Source organism: Cataglyphis hispanica, chromosome 8, assembly GCF_021464435.1.
Source record: "Cataglyphis hispanica isolate Lineage 1 chromosome 8, ULB_Chis1_1.0, whole genome shotgun sequence".
NCBI classification, from domain to species: domain Eukaryota; kingdom Metazoa; phylum Arthropoda; class Insecta; order Hymenoptera; family Formicidae; genus Cataglyphis; species Cataglyphis hispanica.
In genome coordinates this window covers 6,659,306-6,684,101 of record NC_065961.1, presented here as the reverse complement: position 1 = coordinate 6,684,101, position 24,796 = coordinate 6,659,306, and the positions used below count along the sequence as shown (strand labels likewise).

General features: G+C 35.8%; 1 protein-coding gene and 1 long non-coding RNA gene across 2 annotated transcripts in view; both read right to left on the bottom strand.

The window, feature by feature from the left end:
• Positions 1-11,572, bottom strand: part of LOC126851592 (uncharacterized) — a 98,397-nt gene extending 86,825 nt beyond the window's left edge. Inside the window, exon 1 of the long non-coding RNA XR_007687714.1 lies at positions 11,313-11,572. This is a non-coding gene — a long non-coding RNA (uncharacterized LOC126851592). The remainder of the gene's footprint in view (positions 1-11,312) is intronic.
• Positions 11,573-13,100: 1,528 nt separating this feature from the next.
• On the bottom strand, positions 13,101-22,031 carry LOC126851528 (dedicator of cytokinesis protein 7). Its single transcript, XM_050595602.1, has 20 exons — positions 21,893-22,031; positions 21,294-21,471; positions 21,035-21,213; positions 20,813-20,954; positions 20,536-20,739; positions 20,280-20,471; positions 19,979-20,203; positions 19,625-19,899; positions 19,244-19,559; positions 18,861-19,166; positions 18,570-18,775; positions 16,720-18,483; positions 16,527-16,654; positions 15,970-16,232; positions 15,646-15,905; positions 15,127-15,561; positions 14,683-15,035; positions 14,405-14,607; positions 13,997-14,316; positions 13,101-13,911 (listed from the first exon to the last, which is right to left on the bottom strand). Exons 2-20 carry the CDS (start codon positions 21,432-21,434, stop codon positions 13,857-13,859), a joined length of 5,967 nt encoding a protein of 1,988 aa, XP_050451559.1. The 5' UTR covers positions 21,435-21,471; positions 21,893-22,031; the 3' UTR covers positions 13,101-13,856.
• Between the last annotated feature and the right edge of the window lie 2,765 nt (positions 22,032-24,796).

The following is a 24,796-nucleotide window of genomic DNA, read 5'->3' as shown; positions in this document are numbered from 1 at the left end:
ACGCTATAAAGCTATTCTCTAGAGGGGAAAACGCGATAGCTGTGAATATATGTATATCATAAAAATCTATATGATATATGGTAAAAATTAAAATAAAAAATTAAACATATGAAATATATAGAAAAATATAAAAAAACATGAAAATTATTTTTTACATATCCGTCTATTTTGATGACCAGGTTCACATGTCGCCCGTTTTAAAAGCTTTGATAGTGCCATGAGTAAAGCTAGCCATGTTGCGTAAACAAAAAGTCAATTTTATCGGTCGATAAATGCCACATGGAAGGTCTGTTAATTTTCTACACGCCTCGTAACATCGGCTTTTGTCAATATTCGCACAAGCTATGGTGTTAATTTGGTTGACATCGGATATTTCATTCATTAATATGAGATTGTGGAGAGGCACATATCTATTAAACACTGACAGTGAGCTCTGTGCATACACGACTTATTGTAAAACCAACTAATAAGTAAACTATCGAAAGCTAATTAAAGGTGGTATATATATATATATATATATATATATATATATACAACGATGTAATTTGATCGAATTGTAAATTACTTCGAGAAGCGCGAGAGGTTGCAACTTTCGTAACGTAATGTTCCACCAGTTTTCTCTCTTGTAAGAATGGTTTCTCTATGTGCGGCAGCCATGCAATAGCGGTAGCCATCACCGCGCAATAATAATAATCGTAAATAACAGTCATAAAGGATCGTCCTGGGTAATGGACGGCGATAACTTTGTCGAAAGTGTATATCTGGATGGGAAACGAGTGAGGCCCGTCGGATGGGAAAGTGCGAATAAATAAGGGTGAAGAAAGAGAAACAAACAGAAATAAGAAAAAACGAGTAAGAGAGAGAGAGAAAAGGATACATATAAATAGAGGCAGACGGCAAGGAAATTAGAGAAAAACGAGGCTGATAAACATAATTATAAATCTCAACCATATGAAGCCGACTCATAAATTCTCCATCATTTGCGATGATCGGAGAATCGTTAATCGCAAATGAAATTACAGGCGACATAAATTAGGTAATGAGTAATTGCATCCTCTGTATCACTAAAGTTAATCGTCAAATACTGAGCGACCGGTACGGCCAATGGAATTTAATGCATAGTGACGCTTTCGGGAACCCTGTCCAAAAACGCGCGCGCACGCGTTTAATTAAGCGACGCTATAATACGCGATATTGGAAAATATAATAGGACCTAACTCAATCCCTCATATAATATGCACGTGATAAAATTTAACGTCGCGCGGTCTGCGCATGACACCGAATAAAATGTAACGGTTAAATAATAAATGTTAATGCCCGCAGAGTGCATTACGATCATAATATGTTATACGACAATAATATATTAATATCATATATTATCGATGTGATAACATTTGTAGTGCTCCATAGTTTGTCAAACTCACCCCTCGCATTTACAACGTCGTGCATTATTCCCAAACGCGACATTAATTCGACGCTATTACTTCCAATTCGCTCATACGTATACCGATCGTAAACAAAACGTAAATAAAGTAATATGAATTTTTAGCGAATAAATAACAATAATAAAATTTCAATGCCTTATATTTGCTCTCTTTAGAGATTCTTTCATTAAAAATTCTTCTATCCAAGATTCTGAATATCTGATTTTTTTCTGAATTTTTCCTAAGAATAATACACAATTGTACGCAATGTATCATACGTCTCATGGATGCACCCATGCGAAACGAGCCCATTTTCCATCATCGTGAAACGCCCGCTTGCACAAACGCGTATACATACATATATGCGAGAGACATGTTACGCGCGCAAAACCATGAAATGCGTGGTCGATTTCCGCGAGTGCAATATTCGCACAGGATCGCCGACTGGTTTGACTCATCGGTGCTCAATGCACGCAGTTCACTGGTTTCGATTGATTCAAAAGATATATAACCAAGCTGTACGTGCGTTAAGAGGACTCGTGTTCTCTAGGCAAGCCGTTTATTTCGCATTTCTCGACCATTAGCCATGCATGTTGCGAAATATGTACATGTATACGAATCATATGTATAATCGTGATAGAGCAACTATCACGGTTTATATCTCGCTATGTTGGAAATTTTTCGAGTTGGAATACGAATCGCTCCAATTGATTTCAACAACGCATATTCCCGTGAGATGTTCGTCGCGTAAAAAAAACATGCATTGGCTGTATAAACTCACGCTTGTACAGAAATATGAATAGACTATTTTTTTACTCCGATAAAAAGTTCTCTGACGTTAACAATAACCAATATTATTAAAACTTCACTCTTGGCCAATCGTTTAAATTATATTTTCACTCATTTTATATAAACACACTTATGTACTTAAAACTTTACTTAGAAATTTCTAAAATATATATGGCTTTCTAAACTTATTTAGAGATTTCTCATTAACAATAAATTGTAGCGTAATCTCTTAAAAAACAAGGCATATTTAATAATGTATATTATATAAAATATAAATGCATAATATTCAATAGTTATTTTATTATACGAGAACGATCGAGCATGTCCGCAATGAAAGATGAGCCAAGGCGCAAGCGCGCACGAAGCGCTGGGGGGTTAACGTTTATTATAAATTAGCTCCGATAACATGGAGAGCCGAGCTGTTGCTGTTGTTTCTTGTTTCTCATCCGGTTACTTGTACACTGTAAACTCATCTCGTGGTTATTAAGGGACGATCGGCGCCCGCGGCCGAAACTTCCGCGAAACTCCTTAACGAGACATAACAAGGTCCATTCTTTACGGTGCGGCTCGTCGGTAAATGGCGCGAATGCGCACTCTTGTAATTCGCGAAAACCTGGAGAATAACTAAACAAAGCCGGCGTGCACAAAGCACCGGTGAGTTACGCGTGTGCGAGTAATTATACGGAAGAACCGTTCTGCCCAGCTGAGTGCGCTTTTTTTTGCCGCGTCGGTCCCGAAACAATGGACGGCATCGTATCGCGTGTTTATCGTGGAAAAAAAAAGATTAGCACACACACACACACACACTGCACACGCGTTGTATCGGGAATTTGTTGAATGTTATACATCGCGAATTGTCGCGGCGGGTTGATTGCCGTCGGCGACAAAATTGAATTTACACGCTTCTCCACGACGCATATATATTCTCGCTCTTTCGCGAAACTATCCAAAGCATTCGCAAGCGAGAAATTGTTCGCGTTTCCTCGCGACGCTCGTATAACAAGCAGAATTATGTACGCCTAATGAAATGACTGTCGCGAAAGGCGTACGAATGTTCCTGGATAACGAAAGATCGTTCCACGATCATCACATTCCATGATGAAACAAAATCTCGCGAGTCAAAGAAACTTCTGATATTTCCACGATATGTCGAGACTTCGCTAAAGCTGCAGCGAGAAAAGTTTTTTTTCCCCCGCGGATATCAGCCGCGCCCGTGTTATCACCTGCCAATTTATCAGGCTAAAGTCATGTGACCTCTGTCTACTCATCAATTTTTTTTTTCCCTGCGTCCGTGCAAACTGTCGCAATAAAATGGCTCGTAAACTCGGCGCGAATATCCACCATTGGCTTGTCAGCCTCTTCACGGCGTCCAGCGAATGGGGATTTCCTGTTGTCCGTTGCGTAAATACACGGACGACACAAACATCATTTTATTGTGAGGAATACAATCTCAAAACTATACGTTTTTTGGATCGAAAATGGATTTTGTAACAAAATACAAAATTCCATTTACCCGCAAATATATCATTTTTAATAGAAAAATTTCAATTATAGTGATGCCTTAATATTTTATTGTTGTATTTTTTTTAGTGATTTCATGTATTTAGGCGTAAACTTTTTTAAAAATTCAACAACTACAAAAGATCCGTTTACTAAACGTGTTACGATACGATTCATTTGAAAAATGCATCTAAAAGCAAAGTATTTATGATGTCGAATGTGTATATACATATACGTATATATAGCGTGGAGAGACACCTGCCACAAAGGAGATAAATTCAGAATGCGAATCCGGTTAGCAGCGCGAATCAGTAGGGTGCATAAATGGACAAAGAGCGCGAAAGGGCATAGCGTAATGCGATAGAAGCAGCCTCGTAGGACACACATAGGTAGGTGCAAGAAGTGACACTATGCGATAAGAAGTCGCAGAAACAGCAAGAGTGACGGAGACGGTGAAGAACGATGGATTCGAAGTGCGAGCGCGATGTGAAGGAGTAAAAAAGAAAGAGTGTAAGAAAGATCGACATCGATTGAAGGAAGGGGGAGAAGGATAAGAAATTCCGACTCTCTATATATATATATATGCAGCTTGTGAAAAATGGAACAGGTTCGCGATAGCCGCTGTTTTTAGTCACCCGAGAAAATTTTCGGCCTCGAACGAAACTTGCACTTTGGACAGTAAAAATGTAAATCTTATTAAAAATGCAGTTAATTACAAATTTTCGTGAATATTTTCAGCTTTTAGTTCGTGAATATTTTCAACTTAAGTTCGTGGTCTCGAATTCGAATGTTAGCAACTAAGAAAGAAAAAAATTGATGTTTTAATTACATGTCCTAATTCGCTGGCATCGACAAAAAATTGAGCAAATTCGTGATATCAATAAATTCCAGTCTCGTCACGTACGCGTTTAGCCTAAAAAAGGGACTTTTCGGCTTGATTTCGCATCACGATTCGTTCGCGGTTATTTCACGTTTATCTTACGGTCATCTAATCTTACACGCAGAAGCGCATGAAATATTTCTACTTTCTTAGATTGAATTATTAGATTGTATAATTTTGCTTGTTGTATTATCAGAAATATATTAAACATAAAGTTTAAAATGACTTTTCAATTCCTTTAATATTTTATAAAATTTTTGATACAATTAAATCAAAATTATCTAAAAATATGTATGTGTATTGATACAAAGAATAATAAAGAAATAAATGTTTGTGTGTCAAATTAAATAGGCAAACCATTTTGATTGACTAACGAAATAGTTCTATTTTAAAATTTCTTATCGATTGTTCTCCTTCGTAATTTTTCAGTCGACTCGTACCTTAATCCGGTTCTGTTTGCACGTGCGGTAAAACATATATTCTCGTAGTCGAACATTGAAAAATCGCGGCCGTCAATCTGTAGTCGTGTGAATTTTTCGAAAGAAATCAAACGTCGTTCGTAGCAACCTGACTCGAGCAGTATGAGCGGAATACTAATTCCAAATGAAACAACCAGTCTAAACTGATATCATTCAGTCTACTGATTTCCTGAATATTGAAGCAATCAATAGTATGCAAATACTCCATCGCAAAGGAAAGTGAGACGACGAAATCTCTGGGACTACTACTTAGCATCTGAGAAATTGCGAGACCCGAATCGTCGTCTCCGATCGCATTAGAGATTTCTGTTTAACATCGATCCCTTTCCGACGCTGTTAAACGATCCTTTGTGTAATTTCCGCGAATTGGCATTAAGCAGCTTCGTCAATTCAAACTAAGTAAATACTTTCAGCGCGGGCCTCATTTTGACGGGTGACAAATCACGACGTTCCAGAATTAATAACCGAGCGTTGAATTCTCTAATAGCGTCAGATTAACTATGACATTTAGCATCTTGTTCACCGAGGATAATACGGAAAGGAAAAAAAAAAAATAAAATAAAACTCGAGCGATAGTAGATGGCGTGGCTTCACGGACCTTCCGTAGTCCCGCCGAGTAACAAATGCAAGGCAAATAAGGTAGATGGAAGGAGAGAATGGTGGAAGTTTAATGCTCGAGTCCTTGGCAGTCGAAATAAATTAAACACAATCTTACACCGTGCTTCTGCTTAGTTCTGCTCGGTACTTTGGCCGCTGCCTGGATATCCCGAATTTCGTCTTCGTCCTCCGTAGATATTTATTCAGCATCCTCGCCCCGGCTCTCGCCAGCATCTTCACCTCACTCGCAACTTCTGACGCCCTTGTAAATTAATAAGACTAGGCAAACACGCAAAGGAAGAGAGGTAAGACGCTCGCTCCTCCGCCGCGGACCCTCGTATAAGGATTAACGAAGAAAATGAGGATAAGCGCATTCGTTCTCGCTTGCAAAAAAAGTACGTGCAAACATCTCGCGCAAGTGCGACCTTTAAGGTCACCTTCATTTATTCACAGCTGAGCGCTTCTAGTCGGCAACGCGTCGGCTGACTCCTCGAGAAATAGAATTTTGTCGCACTAGAAGGGAATCCATTGATAAATATTAGCTATCATAAGTTGCGGTTCGAATATATTAGCGACAACTTCTAAGTCAACTTCGAAGAATCCCCTAAAGCTACAATCTCAGATCGACATAAGTTTAGACACGTAAATCTAGTAAAATGATTTTACGAACATCAATAAGTCAATATTTTCCTCTTGGCCCTAAGGCAAATCGAAGCATTTGAATACTCGCACAATCCGATATTCACAATATCAGATTTTTCTCTTAATCCACAGGAACTTTTATACTGAAATTCCGTTATTCGCTTTCGTCCGCAATTTCCTGAGCGCGAATTGAGGATTTCAAGACGTTACTCGGGATGACGTGCGCGCATTATTCGAACTGTATGATTAAATTCTCAAAAGCAGCGGGTATGCCTCCGATGTGGCGGGACGATTCAACGACGTCTATTTGAAGTGTAGACGCAGTATAGAACGTAGAAGAAGACTTCTAAGACGGATAGGTGGCTACACACACGTAGGTGCAAAAGCAGCCTCGAAGATGCAACCGAACGTAACTATCCTAATTCTCGAAAAGTCGATGCATCGCGTCGCCAGGGTTAACGAAGCGCCCCATACAATGCTTCTAAATCGAGTTACCTATCGTTCCCGTGTAATTTCTCAATTTCATCATTAGGAAGTCGCGGTGCGACATTTCGTTATCTAATCAAACTAATTTTCAGCTTGCCGAGTCATTCGCTGATGAAATAATTACAGCCGATACACATATGAGAACTAACTTCGTCCTTACGAAACTGAAATTAACGAGAACACGCCGCAGTGATTAAAAAGACGATTCCAGTCTGCTATTCAATTGACTATACTGATTGCTGCTGCAAAGTCGCAAGAAAAAATTAACTCAAGCAAAAGAAAAATGTAAAAACACGAACGTATAATTAAAGCAGTCTACTTCGTACGAGTTAAATAGATGATTGAAAATGTAGAACCGTTGCTAACCGCACTGTGTACCGTCACAATGCATGTACTCCTTACACGTAGCAGTCATGGATACGTGTAAAGCATAGGAGAGAAACGCTCGAAGGCAAATATTTAAACACAGAAGCAATGATTACACGATGAAGGGGTATAGTCTTGCCGTCTAATTGCAATAGTTCCAAGTCAATATTTATGCAATACGCAAGCAGATGATAATTGAAAAATATTTTGGAATTCTTTGAGAGAAAGAAAGAGAGAATTGTAGAAATTCAATACTATATAATAATACAAATAATTTACGAATTAATTACTCTTTCAAAAAGTAAAAAAAATATATATCATTAAATATATATATTTAAAATTATATATAAATAAATCACGTATATAAAGAGAGATATTTACTAGCGTTATTATAGAAAAAGAATGCAATATAATATTATTTGAATAAAGACAGAGAGAAATATATATATATATATATATATATATATATATATATATATATATATATACAGAGAGAAAGAAAGAGATCCTGCGACATTATACATACAGGCATGTATATATTCTTATTTGTAATAAATTCAAAATAGCAAAAATATATTGTATCCAGCAAAAAAGTTATAATTGAAGCAAATTTAATTTATATATGTACCCATTACACGAGTGTGAATCTTTCTTCCGGCTTAATTAGATGAACACATGATAATCGCTTTATTTTTCACGCTACTCTTTTTATTATATTTCACAGTTGCGAAAATTGTGAATGGTACTTATGCGTTGCAAATGAAGTAACAAGCGTTCCATCGGAAACCATTTAGGTATCGCTCAAGCGACCGCACTCCTGAAATACCAAGAATAATAGTCCATCGAAAATCAATTATCGGCTCTAGCGTTCTCTTCTGCGTCGTTTAAAAAATCGCATTCATTATCCTTGACAAGGATCGCGCAGAGAAATTTCAAAGATGATTATTCATATTTCTTTGGCATTATCAATCGATGATTCATGTTGTTTGTATTATAATTTTATCGACTTAAAATTTAAACACAAGAGAGAAGAATTGTCACAATCGTCGCTGAATAGATCGATCGAAACTCGTCATGATAAATGCTAAGCATATTTTTTACGCTCGCTTTTCTTTCACGCACATTAAAAAAGTTTTGTAAAATTGACGTCGTTAGTTTGTGTGAGAATCGTTCACCAAAAAATTCTCGTCCGTACACAAAATGTATGGTCCTCGTATCCGATTCTCACTAAAAACATGATTTGTGTTCGCGGCCTTTGCTATTTATTGTTGTTTCCCATGACGGTACGTTTTCGCAGAGAGAGAAACGAGCATTGTCACTTTACTGTGATTCCGCGCCTAATCTCTCGCGATTTTCTTTTTCTTTCGTTATCTTCGGCCACACAGGTACTATACGCCGTTTAGTATCTGTGTTACTTTGTTCTATGCAAGAACGGAAACATTTCGCTAGCACAATCTTTCAAAACAAGCTTCTGATATATTTGTTACGTCTTGGAATTCTTTTCTGACGTGCGTAATAAAAAAGAGATAAAAAAAATTTTAATTCACATTGCAAACAATGATAACGCAAGAATTATTCATACATCACAGCTAATATCTCGCAATTATTTATTAAATAATAGATATATAGAATTAGGTCATTATATCTCTAATAGCAATGTAACTATTGATAACAGAATTAATATGTTATAAATTACGTTTAAAAAATATAACACACAGAAATATAACGATGTATATAATTATAAGAAACTTTAACAGAATTAACTCACCATTAATCAAAGGTTCCTTCGCGAATTATCTCCTGGAAAATAATAATATATTCTACAAGATGCGCGGAACAGCTTTCTAGTACGCTTTATTTAAAATCACTACGATATTTCTAAACGGAGATATCCGCAATTGTATCGATTCTCGATCACATTCGCGACGCGGCGCAGCGACGTTGAGCCGATGCGTCGCCACTGTGGCAGGCGATCAGCTGATTGCGGCTACGGGCGTATCTTGACCTACCCTTACTTACTCACGTGCCGCGCGTGTTCCCTACTGTTTACTGTTTACTGTTTACCACTACGCGTTTCTTAATGAATGCGTCGCAAAGTTTTTAAAACGTTGTAGCTTAACAAAAAATTATCGGAAAGGCATGAAATAAAGAGAGACTTTTTCATTGTTTATCACGCATATTTGTTAAAGATGAGGTGAAGTATATATGCGCACATATGTATGCCATTTTTATGCTATATTAATTAGAAATATTATAAAAATAAATTTTATAAAATAAATGTGTAAATTCTGTACAAGAAAATTTCTAATATCTTATATAAAGTAATATTTTAAATAAAATCTTAATATAATTCTTTAATTGAAATAATATTATAATAAATATTAATATTTTTATATGCAAAATATAAATAATATTATAATAAAAATAATTTTTCAGTATAGAAAATTTGTTATAAAATATAAGAAAACTTGCATACAATATTTGCGTTTCCATAAGCTTCATTGAAAATTCTAACTCAGTATGTTAAAATTATTGCGTCAATAAAAGCATGAGGTGTTGAGATTACGAAATATCGTCTCAACTTTTGAGAATCCATAATGTTGACACGAAACTGCAGTTCTGGTTGCACATTTAATATTATAAGCTTGGATTACGTACTTAGACTTTGTCAGCGAACATGTTGCGCGCGCGTTGCATACGATTACGACGGAAAAGGATGAAATTTGCCGAAGTTGCTGCGAAAAAGCTTTTCGCGGTTCTCCGTCGCGCGATTTACGAACCAGTGCGAGCTATCGTAGTCACAAAGAAAATCACGAGCGAAAAAGCTCCTGTAAGCATACGAGCCGAGCGAACGAGCGGACGTCGTCTGAGAAATTCTCTGTCGTCGCGGAAGACAACGCGGAGAAAATTACTTTGCTGGTTGCGTTGTTGGAAAAGTAATTAACGCATTCATCGAGAAAGAGAGAGAAAGAGAGGAGAGGAGAGGAGAGGAGAGGATAGGAGAAAGGCATGTGAGAAAAGGAGAGTGAGAAAAGCAGGGAGAGAGAGAGAGAGAAAGGGAGAATCGAGCATGACGGTATTCTACCGGGAAGTTTGCTAATTTCACGTACTTTGCAGTGCGTAATCAAACGGAACCGGTATCGATCGCGGTGTGTATCCCTATGCGCTCCGTATCCCTAGAGGCAATGCGCGAAATGCTAAATAATTTATCACGGAGGTAGAATCATTTCGCGAAACAGCGGAATCTCCGACAACGGACTAGGCACCTATCGACGACTCGATAACATTCGGACGAGCAAACCGGAACAAGAATCTAGAGCCGGCGGCGATGAGAGATGTAAAGCCACACCAGGAACTATAGAATATTGCGAGCCAGTATTACGCCGGCAAACGAGATTTCAATGCGACCAGCTAAGTGAAATAGCTAAGTTAATTATGGCGCCGTTCTCTAATCGAGTTCTTCTTTACGCAATTAATTATAGTGTAGGACGAAAGATAATATAGGAATATAAAGTACGCGTCTCAAGAGACGACAATATTATATTGCCATATCTGTATAATATCGTTCTAGGATTATGCAAATCATTCATTTTGAAAGTAGTATAAGACCGATGCTTGAACATAATGAAAATTCCAATAATATGCAAATATGAATCAATTTTTGCAAAATTTGCGACATTGAGCTGACACCACTTTTCAAAAATAAGCGGCTTATATTTTAATCTATCCATGTAGATTTATAAAAGTGTTATCACTTGTTAATAATCATCCTGTTAATCATCTTGATTTTGTCTTGAATATTGTAATAAAAATACAGAATTAATATCTTCTCGTAAATGAATATTAAAAATATATTAAAGAAATTTAATAAAATTTTGCAAGATAAATATGCGAAAATTTAAGGATATTATAATCTCTCTACAACACTCGGCTCTCGTAATTTCAAATGTATAAGCTATAAATTTTCCTGCAAATTAAGTTATAAAGACAGCCTTGTATGTGTGTGTATTATCTTCTATAATTCCAGATTCATTAATCATCATCAAATATTCAAGAAAGCGCAATCACATTATGTTGCGAGAATAATAACTGGATTATTGGAAATAAATAGGTGATTAATCATGGTGCAGCCATAATAAATTTACTCACCGGACGGTACTGCAGATGTCGCTCTGCGAAACTTCTCGTCCAGACTGTACCGCACAACTTCAATCGAGAGCTCTCACTCGCTTGAATACGAATGTCGGAAAAACGCAGCGAATTTCGTTCGCGCATAACGATTAATCTGCTACAACGATCGCCCGGCAGCCTCCGCGGCACTCCCGACACATTTTTCCACACGCGATGTACTTTTGCCGGATAAAAAAATGCGAAAAACACGGAACGGCTTCACACCACGTCTACCCGACCCGAACGGCGCGAAACTAATATGGCGTAATGTATGCGCGCACGCTATTGGTCGATTTGAATACTTGGCAGAATATTCAAACCGCGAGAATATAAAGTAAAGAAAAAATAACTTTTCAATTATAATCATATAAAAGATACATATGTATATAATAAAACTTTTAAATACGATAAAATATAAGATATGTTAATTTTTTCTAATGTATAATCTTTTTCGGATATCAAAATAGATTATAACTAGAGTACAGATTAAATAAAATATAATAAATATAATTTTCCATTTCTTTTATGTAAACAGATTTTTCAGATTTCTATTTCGTATTAAAAAAAAAAAATTTAATTTTATGGAATGTTGATCAAAAATATAAATATACATATAAAATTTTTCTTAACTCTTTCTTGAGTATGTGTAATTCTTTTCGTACATAAAATAGTAATTTTTTGCGTAAATGTAAAAAGACAATCTGCTGCATATCACGTATATGATAAAGAGAGGAAAAGATCAATGGGAAGTATAATGATTAATATGAAAAAATGCGGCGACTCTTAATTCTTAATGCGGAAAAAAAATAGACTACCGAATAAGCAAAGAAACGAGAAGACACGCAACAGGAATGTGAGCGCGAAATGGACCGGGAATCGAAGAGGCGTAGAGGGGGAGAATCGTTGGTGCGTTTGAGAGTTAAATGGAGCGTAGACAAAATAAACAGGGACGAAAGAAATTTCCAGCCATCGCACACGTGAAGCCACGCGAACGCCGCGGAAAAACGAGAGACGGAATTTCGAATAATACTTTTTTTCCTGCCTTACGCCATCGACATCCCTCTCCCTTTCTCTCTCCATTTCCTCCTCCTCCTCCTCCTCCTCCTCCTCCATCGCTCTATTCCACATCGCGAGAGAATACTTCCGAAGAATTTTCCGCAACGCGGTCTCGCTGGTACCCTGAAGGAAATCTCTTAACGCGATCAAAGTTTTCCCCGAGAAAATCCTTCGAGAAGTCTCATCCCGAGTTCAAAGGTAAACCTTTTATCTGAGACCTCCAATATGGAACGCGCTCTCCGTTACATTTTATTCCATCTTCTTTCTTCTTGCCAAATCGAGGTATTCCCGTATCTACGTTTATGTCTGTATCATTATTATTTCCGCTCGATGCAGGCGAATTTAAATGCTTCCGAACGATACGGCGTTTTAAAGCTAATACTATCTAACATCAGTTCAGATTTTTTTAATATCATCATTGTTAATATCAGATTCAAATTTCCATGACATAAAATAACTTTTATATTTATGCGGGACAATAAAATTTATGTAGATGGCAATAAAATAGGAGAGAATTATTAGAGGCAATGTTCAGAGAAGTTCAGAGAGTTTCATATAATAGACTGATAAAAAGTCTATCAGTTATATAAAGATATCTACCTGCTTCCTCTTTTTTTTTATCCTTCAAAAAGTATAAGTTGACTGCATACAAAATTTGTATATATTTCCAATATAAATATATTTCAAGAAATACAAAAGTGCAATCTTACACAAGGCTCAAAGTGTTATAAACATATATTGATTTTAATCTTAAATCTAAAAATTATAGAAAAACGTCAATCTTTGTTGTATTATATAATATTACACAAACTATCTATTTTATAAGTTAACATTTTATGAACCGAGTGCATCAATCAATATAATCGAAAAATTCTTTTTGAAGGAAATAATTCTAATTCAGATTTTATCTAATCTAGTCTAATTTAAGTTATTTATATTGTAAAAAATATTTAGCGCTCGGTTTCAAAAAATATGAAGATAATTTTTAATGTGATGGTCACAGCGTATCATAATACTTAAGTGCTCATAAGAATATATAAAATTTTATTATATATTATATAAATATTATATAAATTATGCTAAGTCCTTGTTTTACAAATATTTGATTGTTAAGTTTTTAATATTAACATATTTGCAAATCTTTCAGACAATTTTTTAATACTGTCTTTTACAAAAAAAAAATATTAATTTTTTTTTATTAAAAATGAGACATATATATATATATATATATAGAGATACATAAAAATGAAACATAAATTCATATATATATATATATGTATATATGATATCTCCCACCTATGTTATGTTTATTTTAGAAATAAAATGGAACAATTTCAACTTTGTAAAGCAAGGATTCAACAGATATTTCTCACAATACGATAAGTAGAGTCAGTTATATATAAATGACAATCTCATATGATTAATAATCGAATACAATTGTCTTTGGTAATTTATGGCAGTGTTTTATTACCAACGTGGTGAGGTTGCCGGTATAGCTTGCTGATTAATTAAAGAAGGTCCGCTACAATAACAATATTTATATTGATTAAATATAGAAAATTAAAAAAAAAAAAAAAACATTTGTTTCTCTGATAAACATTTCTTACCTCCAAGCGATGAGAGGTGCCAATCGTTCAGTTAATCTTTGGTAATTTCTTTCGAGTTCTCGCTGATAATCTCGCTGATCAGGACCAATTAGATTCTTATTGCGTCGTAAAGCATCAAGACATTTTTTCTGGAAATCTTTGAAACATAGACGAAGTTTGTGCTGCAATCTGGTCGGCTGTGCATTCTGTTCGCGCAAACCGGACAGAAATACGATCGCTACCTCGGCAGGTCCTTGATTGACAGTCGTACCAATGCAACCTTGAAGAACCATCTGTAACATCTTTGCATCGGGTGGTTCCTGAGTGGTCGCAGCAGCCACCTAAGAATATACACATACATATGCATTATATGAGATATAATAAAATCAAAATATACATTATAAAATAATATGAAAGACTGATCGGTACTTCAGCAGTTTTTTTCTGTATATCTTCGATTGCCACTTCAATAGGACTCAGAACTATCTGCTTCCGAGCTACGACTCGAATTCTAGTTTTCAGATACGGGAAATGTGTTGCCACTGTTAATATCGTTTTTCGTTTGCACTGTTCGCGTAGTTCACCGTGTGCCTTGCCGCCAGGAGTGAAAGGTGTCGCATAAACAAATCGTTCTACAAATAACATCATAAAAAATAAATAAAAAATTATTTGCAATGATAAAATAGCCTCTCTAAATTGCCACTTACTTATATTAAAATTCCGATGAAAAACTGTAGGTCTATGTCTGAGTTCGTGCGCTTCGAAATATGGCTCCACATAAGTGATCTGTACATAAGCCTTGTCTGGTTCCAACTTGCTAGGATCCACAGGATTCGAATCCTTTATTATAACTATATTCTCCGCGCCAAATCTCTCGGCGTAAAAGTTTTCGAGTCGCGAAAATATTTCCGGGAGTTTTGTCAAGGTCGGTTCTTTGTAAACAAACTCTTCGCCGGCAAGATCGCCGAATCTGGCACCATAAAAACCAACTCTGAAATATGTACCAAAGACGCGTTTTCCAGCCAACTGTTCCACGCGCGTATATGCTTCATGAAGTTTGCTATACAAATCCAAAAAAATATTTTATATAAATCTGAAAGAGAGAGTGAGAATATCTTTCATAAATTACAAAATAATTTGGATCTCCTTACCCGTGAATGTTAGCTAATTTCTTGTAATCATGTGCAGCTTCGGCTATAGGTAGCAACACTCTGTAGACATCAGGTATAGCTTCGTACATTCCAGCTGCATGAAAAGAGCTAGCCGCATGTTCCAATAAACCTGCTAATCCGCTTTCTGAGAAATCAGGACCTAAACAAAGTCCTTCTTCCCTTCTGGCCAACACATCATCGCCCACAGCGCTTTCCTCTAAAGCGTTTGGTGTCACCGCGTTCAAAGCGACGGCTCCTACAGGCCGGCCGCCGCCGCCAGGTTCCAATAGATGAAGATATTCCGCTACCAGTGCAGCACTATGTACCAAACACATCGCTGCTTCTGTATGATTCTTTCTTTCCATATGCTGTTGAGCCATGTTTGCAAGCCAAGTTAGTCGAAGATCGGGTGATCCTTGATAACCCTTGGCGATTCTAAACAAAATATAAATTTACATATATGCCTTAATTTATTAATATTTTTTAATAAAAGTCAGATTAATATTGTCGAAATCTTACCTATACATTAAATCCAACAGCATTTCAGGATCTTCTTGAAACTCTTTCATTTTAACAGTATCGGAAAGGATCATATGAAGATTGAATAGTAAATCCTTGACTTGTTCGGGAAAACTCGTATCTGCAAGCTCTGTATCTCTTTCAGCATATACTAGCACTGTTTTCAACGCTCTACGTAGTGCTCCTTCGCTAGGAGCTCTTCCTCTTCCGACGAGAGCGGATAAGGATGTTGTAACTTGCATCTTGACACGTGCAAAATTCTACAAAAAATATAAAACTTAAAATAATACTTTCTAGATTACTAATATCAAGATCATAGCTTACATTTCCAATTTCAAAATTTTGTCGCATTAGCAAGTATAGACTCGCAGCTGCGTGACTTCTGATAGCGCTTAGCGGTGAGCTGCATCGAGTGAGCAATGTTAAGCACAAATCCCCGCAGCGTTCACTTTCTTCATCGAACAGTGCGCTATGATACTTGAAGACTAAAGCTCGCTGTGTATTGAACATGTGCTGAAGTACTGATGTACTTTGGTTTCTAGCCAACGCTCTTAGCAGCACTTTTAATACCGCTCCAACAACAGCCCCTAAGTAATTTCAAACATGTCACAATTCATCTCTAAAAAAAACTTATCATATGTTTAAATATACAAGTTGAGCCCAAACATTCCGGCCAAACTTTGAGATTTTATAGGAAATTTTAAATTTAATTCTGAACAAAAAGTTTCCTATAAACATGAGTAAAAAATGCTTCCTTAAATAATTAGTCCCCAAAAACCTCTAGAATCACAGTTATTTTATACATTTTTACAAATATTAGGGAAAGTATGCTTTTTGGACCCATCATGTATATATGTAAATAAAAAAAAATTATTATATACCTCCACCACCGTCAGCTTGAACTACAGATTCTAAAGTATCTAATACGACAAGAGAAGCTTCAGCCGCTAAAGCTCCTTCTATATGAGCATCTTGTTCCACAGCTCTACCTTCCGGCTGTTCGCAAGATCTTGAAAAATCGATATTTGTGCAATTTTATAATTTCAACTACGGTATAAATAATATATTATTTACCTGTAAGGCATTTGATCCTTGCGCCATCTCAATTTGTCGCCGGTTACTCTTTCCTTTCGTCGCAGCATCATTTCGCTTCGGGCACTTCCCTGGCCGAGGATCACGTCTTCTAATCGCGATCTAATATCGCTAGTAGCCGCAGCTTGAGGTGGCAATCTTTTTAGAGCTTTTTTGCCTTTATACTCGAAAGCTGCAGTAGCAATATTCAGTACTTGCAATAAACTCAAGATACGTCTCGCACTGAGTTCGGAACACCATTGCGCTAATGCAGTTCGCTCTAATCCTTTAAGTACCCACAAGGCACACATTAATAAATGTCGAGTAGCTTCTGAACTTAAAGACACGCGACATTGATTTCCGGCAGTGTCCGCCGATGCTCCACCGGCAATGGCTAAAGCTACTGATTGTGTGATCGATCCGGATTCATCCGGATAAACACTTTTGTCCTTAGAATCCCAGTGATAAAGCTGGGGTAAGGCATCCATCAAAATATTTAGTAACGGCAGATAAAGCGCAGCGACTCTGGCTTTCGCTGCAGGATCGGAATATCGTGAATCAGCATCATGGCAACTCATAAGATACCGTACGCTCCCGATAGCTTTATTTTGCAGCATCGGATTTGGTATCTCTAAAGTATTAGCCAAATCAGATAAAATAATGCCAACCAAGAAGTGTTGCTGTCTAAATTCTTGGCTAAGTTCCGAGAATCTAACTCTATCCCCGGGCACAAGGGTGGAGATCAGACTGCCCGAGCTACCAGTTGATGGACTTGGTGATGCCGGAGCAGAACCCGAAGTGTAGCCTGTGCCGAAAGGAAGATTCAACGCCACGTAATGTTCATGTGTGCATACTGTTCTCACGAGATCAAGTTTCAGAGCAAATAATGCCGCTGAATCGGGTATATGCATCGATGCGTCCGACAATGAACAGCAAGTAGCACGGACAAGGGACAGGACAAATCCTCTGTCCATCACAGATAGTAGATCTGATAGAAAATTACCGAGGCTCGATATCAAGTTAGATGCCACGCGTATTTCTTTACCGCAACGTGATATCACTTCAGATGTCAATGCGGCGGCGAGCGTCGCGATATCGTCACAGAACTGTGGCGAGAATCTTAGTTTCCGCGGAGCTTCCAGGGAGCCTGTCTCAGACAATGTAACGACCATCGAACGCACTATTAATTCCAGGAAAAACCAGGAATGAGTTACCGCCAATTCACGTGCCTGACCAGTAGACACGACCCAGTGCAAAGCGAGTTCCTCATGCAAAAGTCTTCTAGTAGGATGACTGTTGATCGAAGGAGATTCCTGTCGCATGGACGCAGTTCTATCTAATCCACGCGAATGAATCTCCATCTCTAAATCTTCTAGAGGTAGATCAGGATTGCTTTGTGCTCGCGCGACGCCCCCACTGTGAGATATACTTGGTAGAGAACATTGGTACGCGATGTACGTAGCCAAAAGCGCGTGTCTTCCATGTGCGTCTAATTGACCGTCTGGTAGATTAGTGATATTTCGCACAAGCAAGCCTAGAGCTTCGAAAATAGTAGCGGCAACGTTCAATGGCTGAGATGGTAAGGTTGGTGGTCGCACGAGAAGACACAGCAATTGATTCAGCAATTGAGGAAGAGATCGCACTAAAGCGGAATGCGAGGCACGTGCTAATTCAAGGAGGGCTGATTTCAATTCTGATTCCATGCCCGCTTCGCCAATGCGAGGCGGGACTTGACCAGTTTCCAGAAAGCCACATAATGATAAAAATCTATGATATAAAAATTATATATATTAGATATCTTCCAATTCATTCTTTAAACAAAAACAAAAATAATATATAATACATTATTATACCTATCGATATATTTATCTTGCGGATGAACACTGGAAACGGGCTCCAATATAACAGTAAAGACTCCTCGATGAGCGTCCACCCATCGAGTGCCTGGCAAAAGAACATCAGGTGCAATATAGGAATAATTTGCAGGTGGCGGGTCCAGCATAGCAGGCAAGCTAAATTCGCCTGATTGAAGATGACCGTCTCTTAAAAGCGGTAACCACTACAAAAAATCAGTTTTTATGTGTTTAATATATCGATTATATCATTAACTTTAATTTCATTATTAATTACTGATTAAAATTTACTGTGTAAGCGACTGCCGTTTCGACGTTTGGTTGTTCCGCTTTCTTTTGACAACTGATATGATAAAAGGTGAACAGTAAATGATGTTTAGCGCTTAAATCCGCAGGCAGTCTCATTTTGACTTCATCGTAAAAATTCGGGTTCTTATTGTGATATGATACAGAAGTAAAGTATTCATGTGTCATTTCGGGACACGATGATCTACCGAAAATAGCTGTAAGCGCATCGGCTTCTTGTTCACCTCCCATGAGCTGAATTCTTACGGCAATATTACGGGCTGAACCAGTCCTAGAACTGAAATTCGCTTCCTACAAATAATAAAACATAATTCTAATTATACGATTAACAGAAAATATTAGGTCATATAATTTTATTCGACATATACCTTGGGATAAAGATATAGAAGATTACGATACGTTAAATCTGGTGAAACAACTTCGCTTGGAAACTCGAGTATTTCTTTAACCGGTCGACTTTTCTCATCTGGATATGGAACTAATCTTCTGAGATCAGGATCTAGGCACCTGGGTAATTCTTCCGGTCTAGGACTAAGATCCAATTTCAATATTCCTGGTAAGCATTTTAATCGTTTTAAATTAGAACCAGGTTTCCGTAGTTCGACTAAAAGTTTATAGAGATCTTCGTCGCGGAGTCTTTCGCTTTCCTGTTTGAAAAAGCTTGAGACAGTTAAAGTGATGGGCCTGCAAGAATATTATGATTTTATACATATCGTCTGATATCTCGTTTGCAAAAATATTATACGAACCTAAAGCTATCGAGACAGTTGGCGAAATCGTCAGGGGACCAACTGCGTCTCTTGTCCGAACTCCGTCTTTCCAATGAACCTCGCCTTGTTGGCGGTTCCACTTTTTTTCGCCACTGTTCCAAACTACCTGATTTTCTGTCTAAGGAGCCAGCACTGCCAGTGCTATCCGCATCGCCACCACCTCCAATTACACCAGACAGATGAATCGCAGTCCAAGCGAGCGGCATTCTGTAGCGACCCAAACGTTCGCATGCAGCGGCAGCGGCAGCTCTGACCTATAAAAATATTGATAAAGCGATAATAGAAAATTGTCGATTTAGAGGCATCATTTTATTTCTCATTCTATTTTATTACTTTATCTTTATTTTTATCTTCGCGTAAATAAGGTTCAGCACATTCCGAAATGTCACCCTGCAATACTTTCTCCAGCCGTACAACGACAAACAAATCGGGACTGGGTTTACTGATGCTTAGAACACAGCTTCTAGCTAAAGTACTTGCATCACTATAAGCGATATGCCCTCCAAGCATTCTTTTCAATCCTTCGGAATTCATATCAACATAAAAATTCTCAGACACCTAAAATATAATAATTTATAATTAATATCAGGCATTTTTAAAACTGTAATCTTAAATTATAAAAAAAATATTGTACCTTTTTCTTTTCTCTGGCATCATACAATGCAAGGCTTGCAAATATTGGTTCCACTTCCAATTCTAACTTTAATTGCAGACATTTCACAAGAATTTTATGAGCAAAAGGCTCTGTAGGTTCAGGAGCAACACTAATTTCTTGCCACTCGTCGTCAGAAGAGGTCGGAGGGGCATAAAGTGGAAATAAAGCTTCCTAAAATAAATATTTGATTAAAATAACATTTGAAAATAGCATTTGATATATAGCGATTATCTACCTGTCGATCCTCCAATCTCTTTTGCTCGTTCATCTGATCAATCGTCTCGAAGCAGACACGATCTAATAAACTTGGCAACAGTGGATCATGCTGCGAGTGCCGCAAATCCAGACTTGCCCAAGATCCTCTAGGAGTATCTCCACAATTGGATAAATCGTCTTCCTCATTCGGTGATCCACAACCGTTTGTATCTTCTTGATCTACCTGATTAAAATAAATTCTTTTCTCATTCTTGAATACTCTACTTATAAATAAATTAATATTATTTGTAATATACTTCAAAATCTTGTCTAGGTGTATCCTGTAGCAATCTATCTCTAGCAATAGGTGAGATTCTCCCTTTGTATTTGCGATGTATTACCATCCAATCTGAAGTAAAGCTCTCAATGCATCTCTTTACATAAGGTGATACGGTATCTCTGAAAATCAATGAATTAAATTAAAAGATAAATCAATTTTAAATAATTGATTGTACTAACGCCATGATTACTTTACTTACAGTGATTCATGTGGAACTATTGGCTCTTCCGTTCGAATCTTTCTTTTTATGACTCTCAATTCAACATCCCCCGGTGGAAAATCTAATATTGGTTTTAAGGGATCACGATCCAACACTGATTGGTGTTGTGCTAAGAATTCCTCATAATCAAGTGGTTCTAATACCTCACATAAGGACATCTATATAAAAATTAAATATTAATTTTCTCTAAAATGAGAGATATCTTAAAATTTTCAATTTTCAAAGAAAGTTTTCACACCGTGGAAGAAAATCCTGATATACTGCTTCCACTTTTTGATAAATCACGTGAATAAGAAGTAGAAGTAGCAATCTGCCGCCTCACATCGGCGGCATGTTGTTTGCTTAATTTATGAGCAAATGCACGCTGGACCGAAGACATTATAAATGTCCCGGTAAAGAACTCTGAGGATGAAATTCTGTAATAAAATGTTTAAATATATATATATTTATTAGACGTAATTTAAGTTTTTAAACTTAAATGTACATTAATATGTCACATATTTATTTCTCAGTTTTTCCTTTTTTTTGTAACAAAAAGATGCATAATATTTTTAATCATAAAATATCTTTTTGCATTATTTTGATATATATATAAATTTGTTGTCATTTAATTTGGATTGATTGACTTAGAAATAATTAACTCTAATATATAACAAAATATTATAATAACAAGTTTAAAAGTGAAAATAAGTAAAATAAATAAATAAAAATAAATAAAATAAATAATTAAAATAATGATTAATATTCATAAGAATTGTCAGAGTTGCTTCAAAATAGAATAGAAACTAAAAATTGATGTATGTACATCACAAAATATTATGACGAGAGTGTATTTACGTTAATTCGGATTCATCGAAGACGGGACGACTAAAAATGATCGTAATTCATCAGCAAAAGGAAGGATCCACTAGTCTTGTAATACTTTCTTCTGCTTTCTTCAGTCTTTGACGCGTTTGACGTAAACTATAAATCCTTGTCTGAAGCTTTTTAATTAGTGAAGAGGAGAGGCATGAGAGGAGTCACGCCGCCGTTTTTCATAAGACGCTTTTTCCAGCTGTACAGTAGCGTCAACTAAATCCATTTTAGAATCAGCTGAACTACATGGCCAGAATCACTTTTCGGTGGCATGATAAAACAGCCGGTCGGTGCATGTCCGACTAGAATTGTATCGTATGAGACTTGTTGTTATCGATATGATTCATTCTTGATTGTGCCCAACTAGATCGCTATTGGCTAACAATAAGTTAGTATAATACAGCTCAGTGTAGATGACAGTATGTGTCGCGCTTGCGTAGTTATTTCATTTCTCCATCTAAAGGCACTTGAAAGTTTCATAATTTTTTGAAAAGGTAACAACACATACCAATCAAATATATATGCAAATTGTTATTCTTCGAGTCTGACTCTATCCTTAATTACAAGTATTAGTGAAAAAAGCTATTTGAGATTTAAGAATTAAAATCTGATAATCTTCGAAAAAGAGACATGATCTGTGTATTCTTTGCTCATCGTCGACCGGCTTACATATCAATAGATTAAAACTACATCTTTTACTCATGTATGTATTATATAATTATTACAAACTATTAGAATCTTTTATTTTTCTATACAAATTTTACTCAACAAGGGCATATCTGTATTTTTAATCAAATATATTTTATATTTTTTTTAGTGCATTACATTTTTTTATATGAGTAATGTTTGTATTAACAGCCGTTAAGCTAAAACGCCATTTAGCAACATTTTAACAAACTATTATTTTAATATTAAGATTAGTTATATAAAAATGTAATACACTAAAAAAAGAAAAAAATAGAATATATATAACAGATGTATCTTGACATTATATTATAATCAAAAATATAAAAGAGAAGATTTAATTGTGAATCTTACAAATAAAATAATTTATAATAATCTTTTTATATATTATGTCTTTTTTTATTAAATCAAAATTAATTACAATGAGTTAAAAAAATAATATAAAAATAATATAAAATAATAATAATATAAAAATTGCACAAAATTTAACAGATTTTTACATAATGTTATTGTAAATAAAAAATAAGAAATTGCAAGCATATCGAGCAGCGAAAAACAGAGATATGTATATTTAATAAGATATATTGTCAACATCAGCATTAATAATTTACCATAAATTGTAGGATGTGCGGAATCTATATATACACAGACAGTCACGCGAAGATGTATCATTACTTTCATGAGTTCTGCATACTGCATACCTGCATTGTATTGCGGCTCGCATCTCCAAGGGATGCATCTAAGCATGTTGGGCTAATCGGTAAGCAACGAGTTTATAACGGATAACTGCAGCTTTCATTAAACTCTATTAACGCTAATTGCAGAATAATTGAAGCTTAATTATAGAATAATTATGGCACACGTAAAGTATCATATGTGAGACTGTGGCACGAGAACAGTTAATAAATGAGTTAATTTACATATTGATATATCGTGGCCTGAATGCTAAATCTTACTTTAGGGACAAGCTAGGGGAACTCATCTCCGAGCAATAATTTTTAATTACCATTTGGCTTTACAAAATGTAAAATAACGTATGAACAAGTACGATATTTTGCAGAGTAGATTATACCATCGAAAAAGAATATATGGCTTAAATAATTTCGTTGATAAATGTTTGATTGCACATAACATGTAAATAAACGCAATTTAATATATCTCTCAATGTATATTCCTATTATAATGAGAATTTAAAAACAATACATTATTGATCTGAAATTTAAATATCGTAATGTGCTATATATTAAGTGCAGTTTATAATCCGGTTAATATCAGAAGAAATTATCGTTTATTTAAATTGGCAAAGAAAGTTCGGCGCTCAATAAATCGAGAGCTCTTTCGCGTTCTTTTACCGATAGCTAACTATCGCGTCTTGTTAAGCACAATCTCGAATCGTATAAAGTCTCAGATTTCATCACGGTTATGAAGTTCGGATCTTAAGAGAAGTGCCGGGAGTTTTACAACTTTTATCGCGGGCCTGCAAAATATCGGAAGGATATATTATCGAATTTCCATATCGGCATCCTCTGTCGCCGAATAAGAGTCCGTCGACTCCGAATTTTTATAACTGATCGTAATTTAAAGTCGTGCATTATGAACCTTGCGAGATTCTTGGTCATCATCTTGAGAATTACGTATAATAATATATATATATATATATATATATATATATATATATATATATATATATATACTTCAATGAAAAACGAAAGTACAAGACCGAATGTTCATAAACAATCCGAAAACATGTGTCGATATCATGTGCATGCATCTCGTTTTTCCTTCAGTTTCAAATTTTATTACAGTATATAATTTATCTAATTAAAATTTGTTTTCGATCTTTTATAATTTGTTTTCGTTTTAGAATTGTTAATTATCTATGAGACAATATTACATCTTTAACATGTGTAATATAAACCAATGAAAAAAAATTTGCAATTATATCTCTTCGATTTTAAGATCTATTTTTATGGCTGTACGATAAAATAAGAAATAAACAAGTAACTTATTTTTCTTTTTCTTTTTATTGCTTTATTGCTTTTGAAATGCGATAACTTTGTAAATAAAGAAAATATGGATAGGAGAAATGAAAATATTGTTTGTAATCTTTTTAAATACAGCTCTCTCTCTGTCAATATTTTTATTTTTAAGTACATTTACAAAATATGTAAAATATTTTTGACGCATACGCACGTATTTTTT

Excerpts from the sequence above, each read along its gene's own strand:
- LOC126851528 (XM_050595602.1), bottom strand. The coding sequence starts at position 21,434 with ATGTCTTCGGTCCAGCGTGCATTTGCTCATAAATTAAGCAAACAACAT. Across the intron at positions 20,955-21,034 it reads ATAGTTCCACATGAATCACT|AGATACCGTATCACCTTATG; the intron begins GTAAGTAAAGTA and ends ATTGATTTTCAG. Across the intron at positions 16,655-16,719 it reads AAGGATCAAATGCCTTACAG|ATCTTGCGAACAGCCGGAAG; the intron begins GTAAATAATATA and ends CGATTTTTCAAG.